This window comes from Mastigoproctus giganteus, chromosome 6 (genome assembly GCF_048544385.1).
Source record: "Mastigoproctus giganteus isolate SK-2022 chromosome 6, ASM4854438v1, whole genome shotgun sequence".
In the NCBI taxonomy this organism is placed as follows: Eukaryota; Metazoa; Arthropoda; class Arachnida; order Uropygi; family Thelyphonidae; genus Mastigoproctus; species Mastigoproctus giganteus.
The window spans coordinates 211,083,162-211,107,141 of record NC_143580.1 but is presented as its reverse complement, the minus strand read 5'-3'; the positions used below and the strand labels follow the sequence as shown (position 1 = coordinate 211,107,141).

General features: G+C 38.5%; 1 protein-coding gene across 1 annotated transcript in view; it reads right to left on the bottom strand.

The window, feature by feature from the left end:
* Positions 1 to 7,017, bottom strand: part of roh (reduction of Rh1) — a 29,695-nt gene extending 22,678 nt beyond the window's left edge. The window contains exon 1 of the mRNA XM_090375645.1: positions 6,839 to 7,017. Coding sequence (XP_090231771.1) covers positions 6,839 to 7,004 — 166 coding nt within the window. The 5' untranslated portion in view covers positions 7,005 to 7,017. The remainder of the gene's footprint in view (positions 1 to 6,838) is intronic.
* Between the last annotated feature and the right edge of the window lie 16,963 nt (positions 7,018 to 23,980).

Here is a 23,980-nt window from a genome sequence, read left to right as displayed (position 1 = left end):
CATCTTCCCCATTGTCAGAACCATAGTGTTCAGACCCCTTGGTCTCAACATTGAGTGCTCAAGACTTCTGTCTCGGCGTCTCCGTAGCCAGGTGGGAAGGAGCAGCAGTGCGTACCACACGCTTCTTGATTAGACCGGGGTTCGAGCCCGTCACCACCAAATATGGAGGATGCGGAAAGGTCAAGGAATGACCACCGCATATTCCGGAGCAATATGGCCTTAGTTGCTAATGCTCCTAAAAACCAAACAACAACAACAACTTCTGTCTCCAAACACCATACCTCTGGCAGCAAGGAAACCATTATGTGGATTGACATAAAATTAAATTTTGAAGGTCTAAACTGCTTAATAAATATGGACCGATTATTTTCTTCGGTCCTGTAGCTTGACATTAGAATTAAATTAAGGGGTCTAAAAACTTTAATGGATATGGAGGGATTATTCTCTACATTCCTTAAGTCAGACTGTCCGCAGCAACCAGGGTACAGCAATTCACCGGTTGGTCACAGCAGTTAGCAGTCATTTAGAACCACATAAAAAAAAAAAAAAAAAAAAAAAAAAAATTCATTAAAAAAATTTTTTTTTTTTTTAATTAGCCTTTGTGAGATTTCAAAAATTTCTCAAAAATGCAATACCTATTGCATTACATATATCATATAATGAATTAAATGGAATGGAAAGATAGCTTATAAAATATAAGCTATTTATTGCTTCTTTCTCAGTTGGTTACAGAAAAATTTCTATAATCCCATAATAGTATAAGGAACAAAGAAATTGTACTTCTATTCAAGTTTATGTACAAATAATATTAATTAGACATATTGTAAGTGCAACTTGCCTATTCACATCAACAAATTTGATAACATTTAAGGGATATTGTATAAAAAAACAAGAAAAAATAATTATAGTACATCCCTACGATTTTCTCTCACAAATATAACCATAATGATATCTTGAACTGATTATATAGAGCAAAAGATATTAACAAAATTGACAAAAATATTAACCATTCCATACGATCGATGACTGCAATGGACTCCATCATGTTGATCCAGTGGTGATATATTGGCTTATATTACTCATCTTGGAACAAATCTGATAAAAAATTTTGGTGAAACTCAAGCAGTTGCTCTGCACATTTCCAAAGCTTTTGATCATGTTTGGCACAATGGTCTAACAAACAAGCTCCCATTATACAGAATGCATCTGTTACAATTGGGTAGTCAGTTTTCTAACTGCTTGCTGCAGGTGATAGTAGATGGCTCTGGTTTCTAACTTCAACCCCCCCAAAGTTCAGTTCAGTTCTTTCTATTCAGGACCAAGCTTTTATTGACCTCATTCGTACAAGGACATGCTTTTATTGACCTCATTCGTACAAGGACATGCTTTTATTGACCTCATTCGTACAAGAATCAATGCTCTCCCTACCCTCACTAGGATATCACGGGGAACATTGTACAGAGCACCTCCATAGCCAGGTGGACAGGAGCTGCAGTGCATAGCACACATTTTTTGATTAGACTGGGGTTCGAGCCCGTGACCACCAAATACGGAGGATGTGGAAAGGTCAGGGAATGACCACTGCATATCCCAGGAGCAATATGGACTTAGTTGCCAATGCTCCTAAAAACCAAATAACAAACAACCACAACAACCTTGTACAGAGAGAGCATGCAGGGCCGGATGCGAGGTGGTCGAATCACTTGCCCACATTGCTCAGTATTATTTTCGAACACATGGATTGAGAGTTAAAAGGCATGACTCAGTTGTTAACTTAGTTTCCAACAGGCTTTACCAGAAAGGATAGGAGGCCAAGAAAGAGCCTCGGTTCCAAACATGGGAGGGATTATGGAAACCCGACCTTCTGTGTGCAAGGGATAGCTCTCTGTTCCTTCTTGACACGCAAGTTGTTGGTTCAGGCCAGGACCTTGAGCATAGCCATCATATTAAACATAATTATTGCAATGATAATAGTCATTTAAAGGAGTTAATATCTGAAGAGTACAGCATACAGCTGGTTGTATCGACAATTACTGTAAGTTATAGGGGAGTGTGGAGCAAGACATCTGCTGCCTTACTCCTGAAAATGGGTTTAACAACTTCTGACATCAAAATTATTGCAATCCAGGCTCTTCAAGGCACGTTGAGCTGCTGGGGGGCTGACAATCAGATGATTATGGTTAGATTCCACTGATGAATCTGGATATGTAAACACTGTCGCTAGACATTTGTATGGTTAACCTTTGTCGCAATAAAGGGAAGATTGTAAAAAAAAAAAAAAAAAATCTGTTCCCCCCCCCACAAAGTTCAGTTCATAGTTTTAATGATAGTATTCTTTCCAATTTGAGAAACCTTGTGCTGCACAAACAGCTTCAACTACTCAAATATCTATCATTAATTCTTAAATGGGGCAAAGAAAACTTAGTTAACTTTCAATCCTTCTAAAACTCAGTCCTTGACAAGACACTTGCAAAAAAGAGTCAACTGCTCCTATGCTCATCTATGATGACATTCAGTTTTTTAGACAAGATCATAATCTCTACTGAAAATCATGTGGCATAAAACACATCACAAATATTGCTTCCTCTGCATAAAAAAAAAAAAAAACCCTGGGTTTTCTTTTGAGTTTAGTAAAGTAGTTTAGAAAAGTAAATTCCAAGGGCATTACTTTTCTTCTAAACAGTTACTGACTCCACAAATCCCAAATCCACCCTACCTGGAAATCATTTCCACATATGCCGACCGGGCTAGCCGGGTAGGTAAAGTGCCTGCCTGGCAACCCAAAGGTCGCGGGTTCGGTTCCTGCCTCGGGCTGAATATCACAATGGTGCCAAACCAACCGGTTGGTTGGATATCCCGGCCACGATACACGAAGGAAGCAAGAAAAAACTGGTTCCTTCGGGTATTGATCACATCATACGAAATAAATAAATAAATTTCCACATATGGGGATGGTACTCCCAAATTCATTCTCTCTCTCTCTCTCTCTCTCTCTCTCTCTCTCTCTCTCTCTCTCTCTCTCTCTCTCTCTCTCTCTCTCTCCCTCCCTCCCTCCCTCCCTCCAAAAGGGGGCAGTCAGGTTAAGCAATGACCTCTTACAAAATCTCTCCACTCTGTCTCACAGACATTCTGTTTCTGCTAAATGCCTTTTCTATAGATACTTCCATGGGTACTGTTCTTTTAAACTAGCACCTGTAATTCTACCATCCTCTTCCAAACCAGTATGTACATGTATCTCCAACAGTCAAAGTTCATTTGATGATCAACTCCAAACTCACAGAAGTAACCTTTCTCTTCCTCAATTTATTCTTCTGCTCTGTTCTATGGAACAACTTTCCTTCACATACATATCCCAAAACTTCAAATCTAGCATCAACAAGTATCTCCTGTTTCTCAATGTTTAACCCATGCACAGCACTATGGACTACAGGTTTTCTTTCGTGCTTGGAATTTTCATACAAAAAATTTTTTTTTTCAACTTGCAAAAGTGTAACAGAGTACCAATAATAACAAACCTTTTTGTTAGATTAAAAGTAAAGTGACCAGATCCTTAGCATTCCAATGAGGGATATCTGGGGGAGGGAATTTTTAACCTTCCCCCAGAAACAATACACACATTTTTTAAAAATTTTTATATATAAAAAATATTCACATACAAAATATAAATTAAATATATTGACTTCTTTGAACTAAACATATAAAATAAAATATCATATTCTTAAAAAAAAAATATATATATATATTTTTTTCCCTTCCCCCACAGAAAGGCTGAAATTTGGCATACGGAACCCCTCATGTTACACTACATAACGAACAGAAGGTTGCGTGAAGGATGTGAACTGAGAAAAATAATTGTAATTAGAAGGAAAAAAAAAAAAACACTTGTTAGAGGGCTTATGCTTTTAATTGATTTTCATTTTTGTTTAGAGATAAAAGGCTAGCTTTTTTCTGAGAAATAACAATAATAAAAATACATACTTCTTTTAACAATAAAAACAAGAGAAATTAAATAATAAAATTAAATACATTTTTCTGCTGGGTGAATTTTGCTATTTATTTGGAAAATTCTTCACAAGAATTAGCAAAATTGCACTTAACTTGTAGTATTGCTTTCAACATTTCTACGGTCAGCTGTGTTTTTGTTGACGTCCACAGCTTATTTACTATTGAAAAAACTCTTTCCATTGTACCACTGCTTCCCAGCAAACGATCTGCATTATGTTTGCCATTACGTATGGAGGGTACATGTCCAATCCAGAACATTTTCTGGGACAGTTTGCAATGCGGGGCAAACAACTGAAATCTGAGACTGCCCCACATAATCTGGGACGTCTGGTCACTTTAATTAAAAGTGATAAGATTGTTTCTATTAGTATGTTATTGTTAGGTTATATATATTTTTATCACAGAACATCTGCATTAGTAGTGGCAATATGACGCAAGAAAGCAAGCTTATGCAGCATTAGTCAAAAAAAAAAAAAACTTCCCATTTCACTTATCCATTCACTCCAAAAGTTTGTCCAGTTCTTTCTTGAATCTATTTAAGCTATCAATTTCTGCAATGACAAATGAAATTTTGTTCCAGCAATCCACCACTTGCTGGCTAAAGGCAAATTTCCACCAATCTATCCTGCAACCGACTTTCCTTAATTTGAATTATATCCTCTCAATTGCATAATCTGAGCAAGAGGAAGAATCCCACTAGATTGAGCTTGCCAAAACTATTCAAAGCCTTATACACATCAATCAGATCACCTCACAGGTGTCTAGTCTCCAGATGCTGCAATTAGCGGAACTTAAGCCTTTCTTGGTAAGAGTACCATTTTGTTCCCATCACCAATCTTGTTGCCCTTCTCTGTACTCGTTCCAGCAGCTCTATGTCCTTCCTGAAATGAAGCCGCCAGACCTGTATGCAGTACTCCAGTTGTGGTCTGACCATTGTCTTATACAAAGGGATAATCATCTCCTTATTCCTGCTAGCAAAGTCCCTGTGTATCATTGACAAGACCCCATGAGCTGCTCTGGCAGCCTGTCTGCACTGCTCTGAAAACTTCATATCTTGACTGCACAATTACCCCCAGATCTCTTTCATTCTCCACTACTCTGATTGTAGTACTGCACAGCTGGTATGTTACTCTGGGGTTACTGCTCCCATATGCAGTACTTTGCATTTGTCAATGTTAAAATTCAGTTGCCACCTATTCAGCCCAACTACCCCACTTTTCCAGATCTTGTTGCAGCATCATCCCATCATTACTGTCATTAACAACCCTGCCAACCTTTATATCATCTGTAAACTTGGACATTAAGCCTGATATGGCTCCATCAATGATAAATATAGAAAACAACAATGGTCCCAACACCGAACCCTTGGGAACTCCACTAATAACATTAGTCCATGAGGGCTACCACTCTGTTTTGTTACCCTCATCCCTTTATTCATAGCAGCAAAGGAGGTAAAGACCTGCAAAATGTTTGATATGATTAAAAAAAAAAAAAAAAGGTAAACTGCAGAGCCAATTATCAACTCACTGCAGGATGAAAGCCTCCTCAACAATTTTATGTTGAAGGAAATTACCATAATGTTAATCTAATGTTATTAGTGGAGTCCCTCAGGGTTCAGTGTTGGGTCCATTGTAGTTTTCTGTATTTATAAATGATATTGATGATGGTATATCAAGCTTAATGTCCAAGTTTGCAGATGATACAAAGGTTGGCAGGGTTGTTAAGGACACTACTGACGCTATGCTGCTGCAACAGTAACTGGAAAGGTTGAGCAGATGGGCTGAGAGGTGTCAAATGAAGTTTAACATTGACAAATGTAAAGTACTACAAATGGGAATAGTAACTCCAGAGCAACCTATCAACTCTGTGGTACTACACTGACAGTGGTAGAGAATGAAAAGGATGTGGGGGTAATTGTGCAGGCAGATATGAAGTTTTCTGAGCAGTGCAGATGGGCTGCAAGAGTAGCTCATGGTGTCTTGTCAATGATATACAGGAATTTTTCTAGCAGAGATAAGGAGGTGATTATTTCCTTGTATAAGGCAATGGTAAGGCCACACCTTGAGTACTGTATACAGGTGTGAAAGCCTCATTTCACTTCTCTGTTCTCTGGAACGAGTACAGAGAAGGGCAACAAGATTAGTGAATGGAACAAAGGGTTGCTCTTACGAAGAAAGAATTAAGTTTTGCAAATTACAGTGTCTGGCGACTAGGCATCGGCGAGGTGATCTGATAGAGGTGTATAAAGCCTTGAATGGTTTGAGCATGCTCAATGCCGATGGGATTCTTTCTCTTGCTCAGAATAATCACCCGAGGGCATAAATTCAAATTGAGGAAAGACAGATGTAGGATAGATGTGCGGAAATTTGCCTTTAGCCAGCAGGTAGGTTGGTTGGTGGAACAGACTTCCATCCCTTGTTGTGGAAGTTGATAGCCTAAATAAATCCTCTACTAATACTAATAATCTGCCACACTGGTCCAGTGCAGGTTGGCAGATCGACTGTATTTAGTAGTCAGGGGCTTGAACCCCAGTCTACTCAAAGACCGTGTGCTACTGCACTCCTGCTCCTGACCACTCGGATATGGAGGCCTCTCTGATATGACATGATTAATGTTTCGTTAATTAGTCTAATGTTTCTAAATTACTCTAAATTATTAAAAAAATGCAACAGTATTTATTTATCATATACAAAAATGGATACAAAAAATAGATATAAAATATTTATTTTTATGCAGATCATCCTTGAATCATCCCGATTATTAATTCGTATAAATGAATGTAGTACAACTTTTATTACATTACATATTTTTAGACATTTAATTACATGCTTACCTAATTTATTAATATAATAAAAAATCGGTAAACTTAATAGGACCCCAATTGGGTAATAGCGCCATAACCAATTATGCTTCATATAATATCTAAGAGGAAACTGTGCAATTTTGGCCGTAAATGTATATGGATATTTCATTGGTCTTCCTACAGATTCTCCAGCCATAGTTTTCTGAAAAATACAAAATACAAAACAAACTAGCATCAACACTGTTGTAACCTTAGTAGTAAAATAAATAAGTTCAATAGATTTATGTACTAAAAAGAGTAATTATAATTAAAGGATTTGAATGGAACAGGTAACACATCTGCTATTTGAGTCATAGTGCACTGGTTTACGTAGGATTATATCTTGTATCATGTAGGATTATGTATTATATCTATAAAAATACAAGGTGTTTGATTTTAGCAACTCATAGAAAGGAGAAGCATTTTTCGTGTATGTATTTGTGTGTATATATATATATATATATATATATATTTTTTTTTAATAATTTGAACCTTTATATGGATGCATGCAAATTAATAGTTCATATTCGTAACATTTTTTTAGATCATTGAAGTTTAGCCTACATAAATGAAAAAAAAAAATGGATATTGAGCTATAGCATTTACAAAGAAGAGTTACTGAGCAAGGATATCCATGAGAACAAAATCAATGCATTAGGAAAATCTGTCCTATCACATGAAACTGTCAAAAAATTGAGTGGATGAATTTAAAAATGACAGAACCTGCATTGAAGATGAACACTGCAGCATGCATCACCAACTTCAACAACTCAGAAAATATCAATAAGATATTTTCTGGAGTTGTATTGGTGAGAAAATATCAATAAGATATTTTCTCACCAATCATTTATCAGAAAATATCTTCTCAATAATATTTTCTGATAAATAATTGGTGAGAAAATGTTAGAGAAATAGTTCTTGGTTCTTGTTGGATATTTTAAGAGTATTCAATGACCTAGGCCAAATTGCTCCATTGTGTGTTGTCTATACAAGTGTGTTCGTGGGTTGACATGCACGTTGTGAATGCTGAAAAACCTCACATTGGAAAACCTACTCCCCCCCCACCTCAGTTGAGGCTGTCTAACAGCCTCAACTGAGGTGGGGGGGGAGTAGGTTTTCTTAGAAATTTCTCCAGTTGTTGGTAGGAATTGAACCCAAACCTCTCCAAACTAGGGACAAAACTACAATACTGCCACAGAGAATGAAGAGAAATAATAGAGAAACAGAGACATTTCAAATTCATTACATATGACAAAGGTTTTGGTATGATGGGCCCACACCTTTCAACACCTGATCAGAAATATCTTCAATACAAAACTTCAAAGCAATTTTTTGCTCATTATAAAGTAGATCCTGAAAAGTTTCTGGCCAGAAATGAGATATAACTATGGATGAAACATGGCTTCTTCACTATCAACCCGATTCAAAACTGCAATCAAAACAATAGAAGTATGCCAAATCATTACCTCCATGGTCATAGCATCCTTTATTATGGGATTCAAAAGGAATATAATGGTAGATTATCTTCCAAGGAGATAATAAACGGAAAATATTATGCTTTATAATTAAATTTCGAGATGCAATCAAGTTGAAGAGTCCAGGAAAGCAGAAAAAGTATTTTGTTCACCAGTACTTGTTCATACATCAGCTACCATTCATCAGACTGGTTATGAACTGTTGCCCCAACCATCATACTCACAAGATCTAGCCCAATCTGATTTCTACCTATTTTAGAAACTAAAACCATCAATTTTAAAAACTTGAAACCGCCTATTTTAAAAATTTGGATTCAGGGGAGGTCCCCACAGATTGGAGAAGTGCAAATGTATCCCCATTCATTCATTCATTCATTAACCTTGTTGCCCTTCTCTGTACTCGCTCCAGCAGCTCTATATCCTTCCTAAAATGAGGCCTCCAGACCTGTATACAGTACTAAGGTGTGGCCTGACCATTGTCTTATACAAGGGGATAATCACCTCCTTATCCCTGCTAGAAAGATTCCTGTATATCATTGACAGGACACCATGAGCTACTCCTGCAGACCATCTGCACTGCTCAGAAAATGTCATATCTGACTGCACAATTACCCGCAGGTCCTTTTTCACTCTCTACCACTGTCAGGGTAGTACCACACAGTTGAAACATTACTCTGGGGTTACTGCTACTCATATGCAGTACTTGACATTTGTCGATGTTAAACTTCAGTTGCCACCTCTCAGCCCATTTTCTCAACTTTTCTAGATCCTGTTGCAGTAGCATACTGTCATTAGTGTCATTAACAACCCTGCTAACCTTTGTATCGTTTGCAAACTTAGATATTAAGCCTGATCAATATCATAAATAAATATAGAAAACAACAATGGACCCAACATTGAACCCTGGGGACTCCACTAATAACATTAGTCCACGAAGAGCAGTGTGTCCATTGATTACCACTCTGTTTTCTCCCACTCAACCATCCCTTTATCCATAGCAGCAATTTGCCTCAATGCAACACTGCTCCAATTTGTACAGCAGTCTTCCATGTGCAACAGTATCAAAAGCCTTCCTAAGATCCAAGTATATGATATAAATCTTTGCATCCATTTCCTTTGTGACCACATCATAGTATTCAATCAAATTAGTCGGACAAGACTTCCCCTTAAAAAACCCATGCTGTGTCTGAACTATAACTGTAGTCTTGTCTAGATGATCCTGCAGTGCTTCTTTAACCAGTGCTTCCATTAATTTTCTGGAACAGAAGTTAAATTAACAGTTCTGTAATTACTTGTCACTCTTTGCTCCTCTGTGAATTGGCGTCACATTTGCACATCTCCACTCCGTGAGTACCCCCCCCCTCCAAGTCCAAGGAAGCTCTCATAATTATGGCTAAGGGTTTGCTTACCCTTTGCTGCCTCCTTTAATATAACTGGATAGATCCCACCACTCCCCCAGGTGTGGGATCTATCCAGTTATACCAGAATACTCTTATGTGTACCAAATATGTAATATGAATCTTATGTAACATGTAATACAGTATTTCCTTACTGTATTGTGCCAGAGTTTAGCTGTGGAGACCAAACATAGTTTCATAATTTCAAGCCTCCAATAAGTAAAGTAGTGGTACTGCACTGGCGATGAGTCATTTACCACCTAGTATTAACTAGTGAGAGGATCATCCATCCCTTCGTGTGGTAGGTGTCACACCTTGACCCATGCTCACGTTGGTTCCACCTGAGTGGTCACCTCCCACATACTAAGTACAGTATTTTAGACATGACATATATGAACAAAGTCTTGTTGCAGAACAACAAGACTTTGTCAAAACTGGGCTCATTTAACTTATTACACACTGCTGCTCCTTCCCAACTGGCTACGGAGGCGGCCTACATTTTAGAAGTGCAATCTTAGTTGTTATCAAATGGAACACTGTGACAAACCTTAGGGACCATTCTCTTTATGCCTTTCCTGAAAATTAATTTCTGTAAATTACAGTCTATAGAAATTTGGTTCCAATATCAGGTATCTTCTGTCTTCTCAGCCCCACTCCAAATGGAACACTTGAGAGTACTACAGGTGCTAAGTGTACTTGTAGATCAAAGAATTCTGTTTTTGAGTACAGTCAAATCTCCCAAATCTGCAACCCATTACCTGGTACACCAAAAATTGAAAAACTGAGTTCTAGTTGAAATTTCACCTCAATGATGCTCCAATAATATAAATAAATTTGTTAGGTCTGGAGATTATCGAAATTACTATTTGTGAACAAGATTAGCAACTTGGTGAAAATAAGCAATGACAACTGTTACTGAGTTTCAGGATTCATACATGAAACATTAGACAGAGATAACAATTTGCTAAATGCATTTATTGTTTAATGAATATTTTTAGAACTTTCAGAATATCTTTTGTAAACAATACCAGCACTAACTTTCATCCATATGTCACCTAAAAGAAAATTAACAGCCCAGAGGACAGAAATATGCCTTTTAAAATGCACAGACAGGTCATTACCTATTATGGAAAAGGCTGTGTTGTCAAACATGATCAATAACACAACTTCAGTAAATCACCTGTGTAAAAATTTTCACTATTCCCTCCTTCAAAATTACACTGTGCACAGTATTAAACGAGAATTTCTATAGGTAAATTAATTTTCATTAATTATGTATAAAATGTGCCACATATACAAAAACAAATGAAATCTCTCATCTTTTGAATATTTTTATTGGTTTTGTAAACTGTCCAATAGATGCTTTTGTTCCATGATCAATTTTTCCCCTTCTTCCTAAAATACACATTTTACTCTACTGATTTTATTACTCTACTCCAGTGGTTCTAAATATTTAAAAGGGAAGAAACCTATTCATGAGAGAGAGAGAGAGAGAGAGAGAGAGAGAGAGAGAGAGAGAGTGTGTGTGTGTGCACATGCATGCAGACACACACACACACACACACATATATATATATATATATATAAAAGGATGGAATTTATAATATGAATGTAAGTGATAATCAAATTTCCATGTGATAACATATGATACTGCCTTGTAAGTGAACCACCGTTTCCAATTTTTATAGAACAAACTTTAATGATCTAAGGCAGGAATTCTCAACCTTTATGATACTGAAATCCCAATCCGCCCACCACCTCAAATGATAAATGAATTTGTGACTCCCATCCATGAATAAACCCAATTTCATTCAGGTTAGAATTAAGCAAGAAATAAACATACTACTTCCTTCAATAAATTAAAATTTAATCAATATATATCAGATAGAGTGATCAAAGAAGTTTATTAAACTTTTTAAAATAAAGTTTTAAGGTTCTGGGATCACTGGAAATAAACAAAACAATCAAAACCCAATGCAAAATTTTAAAAATAATTTACAATTCCTTGTAGGTTGCTTACAACCCTTGATGGTGGTGGTGGGAGGTCAAAATACATTCTCAGAACACCTAACCTAAGGAGACTTGCCCTTTACAAAAAAAAAAAAACTGGAACATCAAGAGGAACAAAATTGTTTATTGTACATGTTCCTATGCTACAAATTTCCAGTTTTTAAATATATAAAATTTCAGAGTTATTTACAGATTCCTTAAGTAAAAAAAAATCCCAAAAGGAGGACATGTAAAGGTAATCTATTATTTTGGTAACGTGTGACTAAACTTCTGATTGCTCTGGTCAACTCACTGTTATGAAAACTTATTCAGCCCAGAAATAATAAAGAAATGTTGCTTAATTATTTAAAAGGAAAGAAATTATTGATGAAAAAGCACATGTGTGTGTGTGTGTGTGTGTGTGGATATATATAAGGATGGAATTAATAATATGAATGTAAGCAATAATGAAATTACCGTACGATACCATCAGTCTCTGATTTTAAGCAAGGGAATATATCATCCTTTCCCCATATCTCACTCTTAGTGAATCAGAAAGGTATATAAATGTGATATATGGAAGAAATAGTATATCCCTTATTTGTCCTTGTTGAAACTTTATAAAACTGAATGATTTTTTTAACATAAATTTTTTTTTGCTTTTGTATGCTTAATACATGTGCATAATGGGAGGAACATTCCCACCCATATGACTTGTATAAAAATCATGATTCGCTTACTGCTATATTTGCATTTGTGATTAGCACAGTGTTTTTTTCTCAAACTATGGTTTGCAAATAATGTTCAGAAATTTCTTATATTTAAAAAATAAAAGACAATTACAGCATTGAAATAATTTTGTTGAGTTTGGGGCGGTCTGTGAAAAAATTTAAGATAAAAGGTGTCCATATATTTAAAAGTTTGAGAGGCACTGATACATACAGGCCCAAGATACTACAAGCGAGCCAGGTAGCCACCTATGGATGCCAAGAGGGTACCTTGAAGGACAATATTATCAGGATAGTTTTCTAAATAATACTCAAACACAAACTCAGAAACAATATATCACTATTTACGTTTTCTTTTTCTCGTATATCTTAACAGTTACAAAGTCTTGATTAAAGTAAGCACAAAATGAATTTTCTCTTATGAATGATGTTTTTGATGGAGTGTGGAAAAAAAAAATTTGGAGGGTGGAAAGATTTAGCTTTTTTGTCACTTAATAAAGACGAATTCAAAGTATTTCAATGATGAAAGGGCCCAATCCTTAAATCTGAGTGCAACGAAACCTATTGAAAGGAAGGTCCTTATTCCGAATCTGTAGGAATTCTGAGAAAGAGTGACTAAATTCTTTGGCCATTTTATCTGTTGAAAATGATATTGTAGCAATATTGAATTTTGATGAAGCAATTAAAATATTTGCTGATTTGAAAGCAAGAAAGAAGTGTTTTACTTGTTGATAAAAATACTGTTTCTTTAAACATTTATGTATTTAATTTTGTGTTGATATAAGTTATATAGTTGTACTCATATAATACAATAAGTGATGTAATGTAATACTTGTGTGAAATGATGCAATACAGCTTAAAGAAAACATTAGTAATACAATAATTGTGTAATAACATAATAATGTAATATAATATAATAAAGTAGTTGTGCTCTTTAGATCCCCAAAAGGCTGTTTTTATTAATAAAGTGTTATTATTTTTATGCCATGCAATTACATTACATTAACTCCTTTCATGAATGTTTATTATTTAATATTTTTAAAATATATCCTACAAAAATTATATATGAAATGTAAGATTCTTACTCCTGTATTTCCATTTATTTTTTTTTATTATTTCATTGAATATATAAAATTAAATACATAACATAAAATCAATATTATAGGAGAAAGTCCTCCATATGATTGAAATAAGAAATTAATCCAAACCCAACAGCAGAAATAAAATGAATCACATTTATAAACAGAGGGAAATATAACAAAAAAACATTATCTTGACTACTTCTATATATTTTTGCATCAAAGATGGACATCACTAATCAATATTGAGGGACAAAATTGACAAAATTTTTTGGCACCCGTTGTGCCGGGTGCCAAAAAAGCTTGGGCCAGCCCTGGATAAATCGCATTCTTTTATGATCTTTTCTAATTCAGCTAGAAAGGTGGGAAGGAGTATCCCCAACAACATCCCCATGTTGTTGGGGATACTCCTACCTTGTCGTGCTGAATCAGCTTCAACTTCTCGAAAATCTGCTACCAATTCCTTAAATGCCGATCTTCAGGTAATTCTCCAGTGGGGCAAAGACAACTTAGTTGATTTCAACCATTCTAAAACTCAGTCTTGTCTTATATCTCGCAAAAAAAGGATTCTTCTGCTCCTGTGCTTATCTTTCGTGACACTCCGATTTCTAGGCAAAATAATATATCTCTTTTGGGGATTACCCTGACTTCTAATCTCTCTTGGCACAAGCGCATTACAAATACTGCTTCCTCTGCATCTAAAAAACTTGGTTTTCTCTTTTGCTCTCGGCGTTACTTTTCTTCCAAACAGCTGCTCTCTGTATAAATCGCAAATCCGCCCTGCCATGGAATATTGTTCCCACATCTGGGGTGGTGCCTCCAAAACCTCTCTCAGGCTTCTTGAATCCATTCAGAAGAGGGCAGTTAGGTTAATTAATGATTCATATCTAACAGAGTCTCTCCACTCTGCTGCATGCCTCTTCTACAGATACTTCCATGGGCACTGTTCTTCTGAATTGGCTTCTATAATTCCTGCTCTCTCTTTCAAAACAGTCCGAACACGTGCCGCCACCAGCCAACATCCATTTACTGTCCAACTTCAAACCCACAGAACCAACTTTTCACCTTCATCATTAATTCATTCAACTGCCGTTTTCTGGAACAACCTTCCTTCATATGTATTTCCTGAAAATTACAATCTACAGAAGTTCAAGTCCAATGTCAACAAATATCTTCTTTCGTCTTCTCAACCTCCAACCCAAGCACGGTACTAAGTACTATAGGTTCTAATACCTCTCGTGTTTAGGATTCACATTAAAAAAAAAAAAATGTATAAAAATCGGGAACTGATTCACTAACAAACATTTAATCTAAAAATTTCAGTTCAGATATTGGCTCAAAGCTGATCTGAGCAGTCACATGTCGGAGTTGACCTCAGCAATAACAGCTTCGGTCACATGTCGCTAAAGAATGGATTACCAAATTAAGTTGTACATTTTTAAGTATCTCTTGGGAAGCTCATCCCCAAATCGTTGGGTTTTACAGTATGAAAGCTACAACGTTACTTTGTTCACCCTCCATTATTTATCTACAGGTATTGCAATCATCGCACCTAAAATACATACACGAGAGCATCACAACCGTTAATTTATTATTTTTTATGGTTAGTCTTAGTTAGGGTGTTTATACCCCCACCGCTGTTTTAAAATCGGTGGGGGGATAAACACCCTAATGCTAACCATAGCGGACTAGGCATATTCAGTGAGGTCAGTCATATTTCATCATATCACTGTTATACCAGTCATATACTTCATGATATCACTGTTATACACATATCAACATTGGCATTCGCCTTCTATTTTGCTTTCTATTGGCAGAGTCTGGCACCTTGTGTCACGCTCCCTCGAAACTCATTCGGATGGGTACCAGCACTCTCGAGTGGACGGTGATATGGTGATTAAGGTATTGTTTATTAGAAAACAAATGATTTAGTGACATCTAGTGATAAAATCTTAACCCAAATGATTTAGTGACGAGCATACTAATTACAAATGAGAAAACACTTGTTTATTTTTTAAAAGGGTGCCAATTCAACTAGGGTCTAGCCGACAGTCGCCAGCGCAATATTCCGAACTCGGCAACAAATACGGATTTCTAAAAAGGGTTTGCAAAACTCGCAACCATTTTTGCAAAGCGGTGTAGTAAACATCATATTCCTTGCCTTAAAGGAGTACAAAATTTGTGCATACTTCGTGACACTAAACTGAAAAAACATACCTTTAAATTATAATCCAACAGTACGAAAAGCCGACCTCTATTCCAAGGAGTAAAATATTGCTGCAATTGAACACAAGAGGCGCTCTCTCACAGTTTAAAATCCGCAGGAAAGCGTGTTTTTTGTTGTAACTAGTTTCTTCAAAACTAGAGATATTTAGGGGAACGGAAAGATATGCAATTTATCCCGAATTTTTTTCATACAAAATACGTCATTTTAGATTACTTTTAACAAAAAATTAATTTAATAATTGTTACTTATTTGAAAAAAAAATTATATGGACTTGTTTGTGATAATTATTTATATATACAGATTTGTTGATATGTGGAAAAAGTTTGATTGCGACCATATCAACGCCATAGTTTAAAACATTGTACTGCAAGATTCAAGTATTTACTACATGATTCAAGACTATTTTTATAGGAATGGGACACACCTAAAAGGAAGGAATGCAAAAAAACTTGATGTGTTATCGAGGCAATTATAATGGTGTGTCGGATAACTGCTAGCTTAGGGGGAGGGGGAATAAACAGACTAACAAATTTCATCTCTGCCTGAAGACGCAGGCAGAGATGAAAGTGATTCTTGCATTTCTTCGATACAATCATGAAGCAGCCTGGCAAGCAAAGGGTTAGAAATTAGTGTCAAACGGCACCAGGGTTTCCCCCCATCTCTGCGTAGTATACATTGTGGGTGTGAAACAGAACACTGTCAATGCCAGATGTTTAAAGGCATATGGATTTTGTATATGTGTAGTGTCGTGTACCATTGCTCCTCTGGTCATTTAGCTGCTGGGCCCCTAATGGGACTCAATGTTCAGCACATTCCACCCCCGGAAGCAGACCAGGTACACTAGCATTACAGTTATTTACTCTGGCAGGTCCTGCCACCTAATTTCCTGAGTTTCAGTGGCAAGGACCTAAAAAAAAAAAAAAAAAAAACAGCTATAGATAGGATCAGACAAAAGGAGTGCTGGTTATGCGATTTGATGTTGTTGTTAAGTTTTTGGGTGTAGGGCTCAAGCAATTTAGAGATGATTCAGACGCTAGTTGTAAGTTAGAGAGGGGGAGACTGAAGGCTAGGGAAAAAAGACAGAGATAAGGGGTCCATAGAGAAAATAACCCCCAAAACAGTGGAGCAGGCCCATGCCCCACCAGGGGGAAAGAGGGGCGGCGAGGGGGATACTAGTGGCCACCTCCCCTCCCACTCGGAGAGCGGAGGCAAAGGACCACGCAAGGAAACGTGGCAAGGAAAGCCTAATGGCAGCAGCTGAGTTGTGCTGATGTAGAGTCACACCTAGGACGAAGGTCCCACCCTGTCTTCTTTTTCAGTGTCTGATATGTCAGTTCTTGTGGTCACACTTCGGACTGTACATCATGTGTCTCGTCTCCGATGTATACTGGTCACTACGAGTTCAGAGCTTTCAGGTCTGGTCGTTAGGTGTGTGGTTATCACTGGACTGTGTCACTAGTAGAGTCTCTCTTGGGACTCTGTTCCCATCTAGTAATTCAAAGTTAGAGGTGTGCGTTCACTGCAGTCTGACTTGGGAGCGGTTTCAGGGCTCCCGTCCATTTAGTCGCTGGGTCAGCAGAGCTGCATAACATCAGAGTTAGTGAAGAGTCTAAATCAAGACTGTCCAAAACAGTGTTAAATCAATCATGGGACAGAGGTCCCGTCCAAATATTGATGGTCGTCAGTTTGACCGCCCTGCTTGAATTTGGGAAAGCGAGTTAGTCAGGTGTATGTGGTAGGGATCTTCTTCTTGTGAAGAGCTCCTGGCAGTTTTGCGAGAAGACCTTGTTCTCTCTGTCACTGTCCAATAAATAATGCTCTTGGTGTTTTGGACTGAAGTTAATTCTGGTAATCAGAATGTAGCGAAGGTCCTCATACAAAGGGCAGTCATACATTAGGTTACTCCAAATCTCCAGCTCTCTGCAGTGACAGAGGAGATCAACAATAATTCCAAGACTTGATAGCTTGGCTCTGATGATCCGTGACCTGTTAGCATGAAAGTTGCGTGCGGGCCAGGGGAGAACCATGAAGGAGACTTGGGATATACCTTGTTGATATGTTGAATAAATTTCCTAGTGATGTCTCCCTTAATGGAGTTAGCCCATCTCTCTATCTATCTTCCAGCTCTGCTGTAAATGGAGGTTAAGGCGCTTCTTTTCAGCCTTCAATTTGTTAATGGAATCAATGGTATGGTCCATGAAGTTCCATACCAACTATCAAAAGGCACATCGGTGTCTTTTGATAGTTGCTAGAGGAACACGCATCGTATCACTTCCAGGTCCAAAAGGAGTACGCCTGCCAGCACCTGAAGGGCATGGATGCTGACAGTATGGCAGGCCCTGGTAATGGTAAGGAGGATACATCTTTGAATAGTTTCGAGCTTTTTTCTGTTTACTGCTATTTTTGCTCTCGGATACCAAACTATTAAAAAACCAATTATATTTAGGGCACCCGAATTAATAAATTCATCTGCCATGTTGTGTCTTATGTCTGTTTATTGCGTGTGTTCTATGGTCGATTTGTCTGTTTGCTGGACGAAAAACTCCAGTTTCTGGGGGAAGCTATCAGATACCATATCTCTGCAGCGTACGTAATCGTCGGTAGAAATACTTCTCTGTAGAACAGCTAGAGAGTGGGGCGGTTGAGGCCCCATTCCCGCCGCGTAACTCTGACGACCAAGGCATTATAGTTTCTTAACTTTGTCTGCAAGTGTTTCAAATGTGGGAGGAATGTAAGTCCTGAGTCAAGGATTATTCCTAGATATTTCAATTTAGTAGTGAAACGTATTGAGGTCTCGTCTATTTTAATTTGTGCACGTCTTCTGAGGGAGCCTTTGAGTAAGATGGAATTAGTCTTCATTGGAGAGATTTGAAGATCCCTTGCCCAGTTTTGTAATATCGAGAGAGCCTGATCTGCAGAATTTTCTAGTTGTGTTCTACAGTCTGCAGACACTTCCAGGATCAGATCATTTGCATAGGCTGAGAGATAACTTCATTCAGGTTAGTGGTGAGGAAGTCATCAAGTTCGACATTCCAAAGGAGTGGCCCCAGCACCGAGTCTTGGGGACAGCCCCTGTGAAACTGGTGTTTGACTCTGCAGTATGGTGCATTGAATTTATTTCTCTGGCTGTGAGGTAGCTTCTTATGGTATCATAGAGGTTTCCGGGAAGACAGGCACGTTGTAGACGGCTGAAAACGCTCGGCCACCAGAGTGAGTCGAACGGCCCAGCAAAGTCTATGGCAATAATCAGGAAATATTTTCTATTGGAGTTTGTGGCAGTTATAAGGATATTCTGGAGTGTGTCAACTGTTGTGCATTCTTGTTTGAAACCATATTGGCTTGTAGAGGAAAAATTTGCTGCATTATAATGTACTGTAATTCTACTGTGTAGGAGTTATTATAAAAGCTTGCTTAGCACAGATAACAGGACAATCGGTCTATAAGAAGATGGGATTTCTGGGGGGCTTGGTTGGGTTTTTCAGAATCAGGCGTATGTTAGCTGTCTTCCAATCAGAAGATTCCTGTCTGCGGGCAGTGATTGAACAGGTCGAGTATGAGGTATGCTCCACAGTCTTCCTTATGATCTCTGGTTCAAGTAGGTCAGGTCCTGGACATTTATTGTTGCGGAGCCTACTAGTTGCGGTGTGCAGCTCCTCAATGGTGAAGGGCGACTCTTGATGTTCTGGACTGTATATATACCTGGCAGAGTTGCTTTGTTGACTTGTACTAGGATCCATTGCTGGTTGGATAATTGCATCCAATATGTTATTGATGAATCTATACCATAAGGTTGTTATTTTATCTTGCGGGGTTATGGTTGCTGTCATTACCTCCCCTCTGGGGAGTTTGTTGGTTGTGATTTTACAGATTACACCCCAGGGATCGGTGTTTCCGGTTGTGGAAATTAGGTGTTCCCATGACGTTTGCTTGTGTTTCCTGATGGTAGCCGTGTATATATCTCTGGTCTCTCTCTGTATTATTATTATTATTATTATTATTATTATTATTTTAGGGTTGCCCGCAATTAAATACATTAACCCGTATTTGTGTCTGTAAATTGCGTATGTTCTATGGTCGATTTGCCTGTCTTGCTGGACGAAAAAAACCCCAGTTACTGGGGTGAAAAACCTTGCTATCTACGCCTGAGACTGGTCTCTCTGTATTGCTGGAGGAGGAGGGACTCCACCTCCGCGGCTGTCCAGGCCCGTCGCGCTCTTTGGAAGGCTCTTCTTCGGGAGTTGACCTCCCGCCGGAGTTCTGGGCACCACCACGGCAGATGAATTTAATTATTCGGGTGGCTTAAATATAACAGTTTGGGCACCACCACCACAGAACAGCACCAAGAATGGCGCAGTTGCTAGCTTCTATAATTATATTTGTGACTTTTCTCTGATAGGCATCAGGATCAGTGGGATGGTAATTATTAACTTACAGCTGCTGGGCTAAGGGAGTCTGCACGTTTAGCACAGTGGTGTTGTCACCGTCCTCCCCACACCGGGTGGAAAAGGCCCGGGTTCGAACCGTCGATGACGCGAGGAACTTTAATGGGCTTTTTCACTCCGTGGCTGAGTTAGTCGTTCTCAGGCGTAGATAGCAAGGTTTCACCCAGAAACTGGGGTTTTTCGTCAAGCAAACTGACAAATCGACCATAGAACACACGCAATCAAAGACATAAGACACAACACGGCAGATTAAATTAATTATTCGTGTGGCCTAAATATAATAGTTTGGTTTGCTGGGCTAAGGAGCGCAGCTTCTCCGCGAAAAGGGCCCATTTTGCTCTGGAGTTGGCGTACATTTGAGGGGTGAATTTTGGGATTGGGATTCTATTCAAAGATCTTGCCATCTGGTATTTATGGCCCTGTGGTCCAGGAATCCTTGACCACCCAGCCCACGATGAAGTTTCGTATATTTCTCTTAGCAAACGTGACTCCGATTGTGGATTCCCATAGGGTATTACAAAAGGTGGAAAGGTTGTTAGGCCTGTTTAGGACGGTAAGCTGGGAATTTGCGAGGAGATCTTCAAGTTTTTGGCCGTTCCTACAGCCATGCCTGTCAGTGTAGTGCTGAACCAGGCAGGCGACCTGCAATTGACGTCCGCACCGATGATGATCTTCTCATTTTGGAGAGTTGTGAGGACGATCTCCAGATACCTCGTGTATGGAAGTATATCCACCCCCGACCTACAGTATAATGAGACTATATAAAACCTTCCCAGGGAGCTGATGGTGTGAGCACACGCCGCCCAGGCTGTGCCTAAATGAGGGATTTTGGTGACAGTTATGTCAGGGTTCCTAGTTGCTTCTGCAGCCCATGGGATATGTAGCATCTATATCAGTGCCTGCTGGAAGGGTAGGTTTGCTGGACAAACGCCATTCAACTCGACGGCGAAGAATAGGTATTAAGTCAAGGCTTGGGGTTTTCTTTAGTACAGAAGTTGATAAGAGGGTGAAGGCCAGAGGGACTTCCACCATGATTGATATTAAGCTGGTCAGTCTCTTCTACCTCTTGGATAGAGTCATTCTCGTGTTGTTCCAATACTTCTTCCTTGGAAGGAGATATTTGAAAAACAGGAATTTTTTTTGTTTTTTTTCTTTGCCATAGACTTCGTAGTGTGTGTTTTCGGAGAGAGAGAGAGAGAGAGAGAGAGAGAGAGAGAGAGAGAGAGAGAGAGAGAGAGAGAGAGAGAAAGCAGTGATTCCCTTTTTTAAGTTCCTCGTCCGAAAGTTCCCGTTCGGCGGCCTTCAATAACATGACTACGGGGTTGCACAATTTGTTCCTATCCTCAGACACGTTGCTTATCTTGGTGGCGATCCAGGAGAATATTTCTCTGTCTCAGGCAGAGTGTTGAATATTTTCAACGAAAAAAAAAAAAAAAAAAAACGTTTAATGCAGCACAGTCCGCTGAGGAAGTGTAGCAGGTGCCCTCCAATCAGTTTGATTTGCTCTCGTAGCGGCACTCAGCTTATTTCCGACCACTGAATTGCAGTAACACTAACCGATGCTATATGGCGACCATCAAAGTCTTTGTTTTTTGTGTATTCCATTACTCGAGGTCGTTCGCGGAAGTAAGCATAGTATCTTGAAGTACAAGTACAACGCAAATTACACATGAAAAATTTTCGTTGTCTGTCTAAGAGCCAACGAAAGAAACCAATATCTTTACCTGATTGCTAGCAGTGATCCTCATGCATTAAGAATATGCAAATGGAGGAACCCCTATGCGACAGCGATCGCGATATATTTACATAAAGATATAACTACTGTCATGAGTAATGGGAAGAGATTTTGCTTGCATAAAGACGACTATAATATTTGTAGACAATTTATAAATGCCAACTGATGTTATGAGCTGCCATATCGAGATGTCATATCTGCCTGCACAATTACCCCCAGGTCATTTTCATTCTCTACCACTGTCAGTGTAGTACCATAGAGTTGATACATTGCTCTGGGGTTGCTGCTTCCCATACGTAGTACTTTACATTTATCAATGTTAAACTTCATTTGCCACCTCTCAGCCCATCTGCTCAACCTTTCCAGATCCTGTTGCAGCAGCATAGTATCAGTAGTGTCCTTAACAACCCTGCCAACCTTTGTATCGTCTGCAAACTTGGACATTAAGCTTGAGATACCATCATCAATATCATTTATAAATACAGAAAACAATAATGGACCCAACACTTAGTCCCTGAATCCTGAGGGACTCCACTAATAACATTAGTCCATGATGAGCAGTGTCCATTGATTACCACTCTCTGTCTTCTCCACCCTTTATCCATAGCAGCAATTTGCCTCCAATGCCACACTGCTTCAATTTCTGCAGCAGTCTTTCATGTGCAACAGTATCAAAAGCCTTTCTAAGATCCAAATATATAATATCAAAGTTATTCCCTGCATCCAGTTATTTTGTGACTGCATCATAGTATCCAATCAAATTGGTCAGGCAAGACTTTCCTTCAACAAAACCATGCTGTGTCCAAGCTAAAACTGAAGTCTTGTCTAGATGGTCCTGCAGTGCTTCTTTAACCAGTGCCTCCATTAATTTTCCTGGAACAGAAGTTAAATTCACAGGTCTATAATTACTTGTGTCAGCCTTTGATCCTCCTTTGTGAATTGGGGTCACACTTGCACATCTCCAATCTGTGGGTACCTCCCCTGAGTCCAAGGAAGCTCTCATAATTATGGCTAAGGGTTTGCTTACTTGCTTTGCTGCCTCTTTTAATATAACTGGATAGATCCCATCCACCCCAGGTGCCTTTGTTATGTTTATCTTCAACAATTCCTCCTCCACTTTCGTCTCTGTTATTACAAAATCATCTAGCTCACTGCCAGAGTTCAGAGTTTACTTCACCTCTGGCATCCCCCTTCCTGAATAACTCATGTGTGAATGTCGATGCAAAATATTCATTTAGTTTGTTAGCCACCTGACTCAGTTGTGATCCTCAACTGTTGAATCATCGATATCCAGTGTACCAATCTGATTCATCCCTTTCCTTTTAGAGTTTACTTAGGTAAAGAACTCTTTGCTGTTTTTCTTTGCATTCCTTGCCAAAGATTTCTCGTAATCTCCTTTCACCTGCCTAACGTCCTTTGTAACTTGGTTACAGATCAACTTGTATCTATCATAGGCGTCTGTGTCACGTGTTAATTTGTATGTATCCCATGCATTTTTCTTCTCTGCCACATATCTAATTAGTTCATCTGACATCCATTTAGGCCGAAATCTTGAACAATATTTCTTAGTTGGTATGTAAAGCTTAGTAGATTCTAAGATTCATTCTTTGAATGCTTCCCATTTTGAATTTGCTGTTGATAACATAATCAGTTGGTCCCACTGTATAGAATTTAAATACTGTCTCAGTCCATCGTAGTCGCCTTTATGGAAGCAATAACCCTTCCCTTTACCCTAATGGTAGTTACCTAGTTACCTCTTTGAGTAAATCCCACTTCAGCACGCTGTGATCACTGCCACCTAGTGGTTCCTTTATCTGCAGATTCTTAATGCATGAAGAATCACTGCTGATAATCAAATCAAGAGTATTACTCCCTCTAGTTGCCTCCCGAACATGCTGATGTCGAAAACAATCATCCAATAAATCCACAAAAGCCTTGACAGTGTGTGAGTAACCAGCCCCCAAATTCCAGTCAATATCTGGGAAACTAAAATCCCCCATTATAAGACTCTCTGATATACTGGCCCACTCTATTTCCCTGTACAGTTTCTTATTATACTCA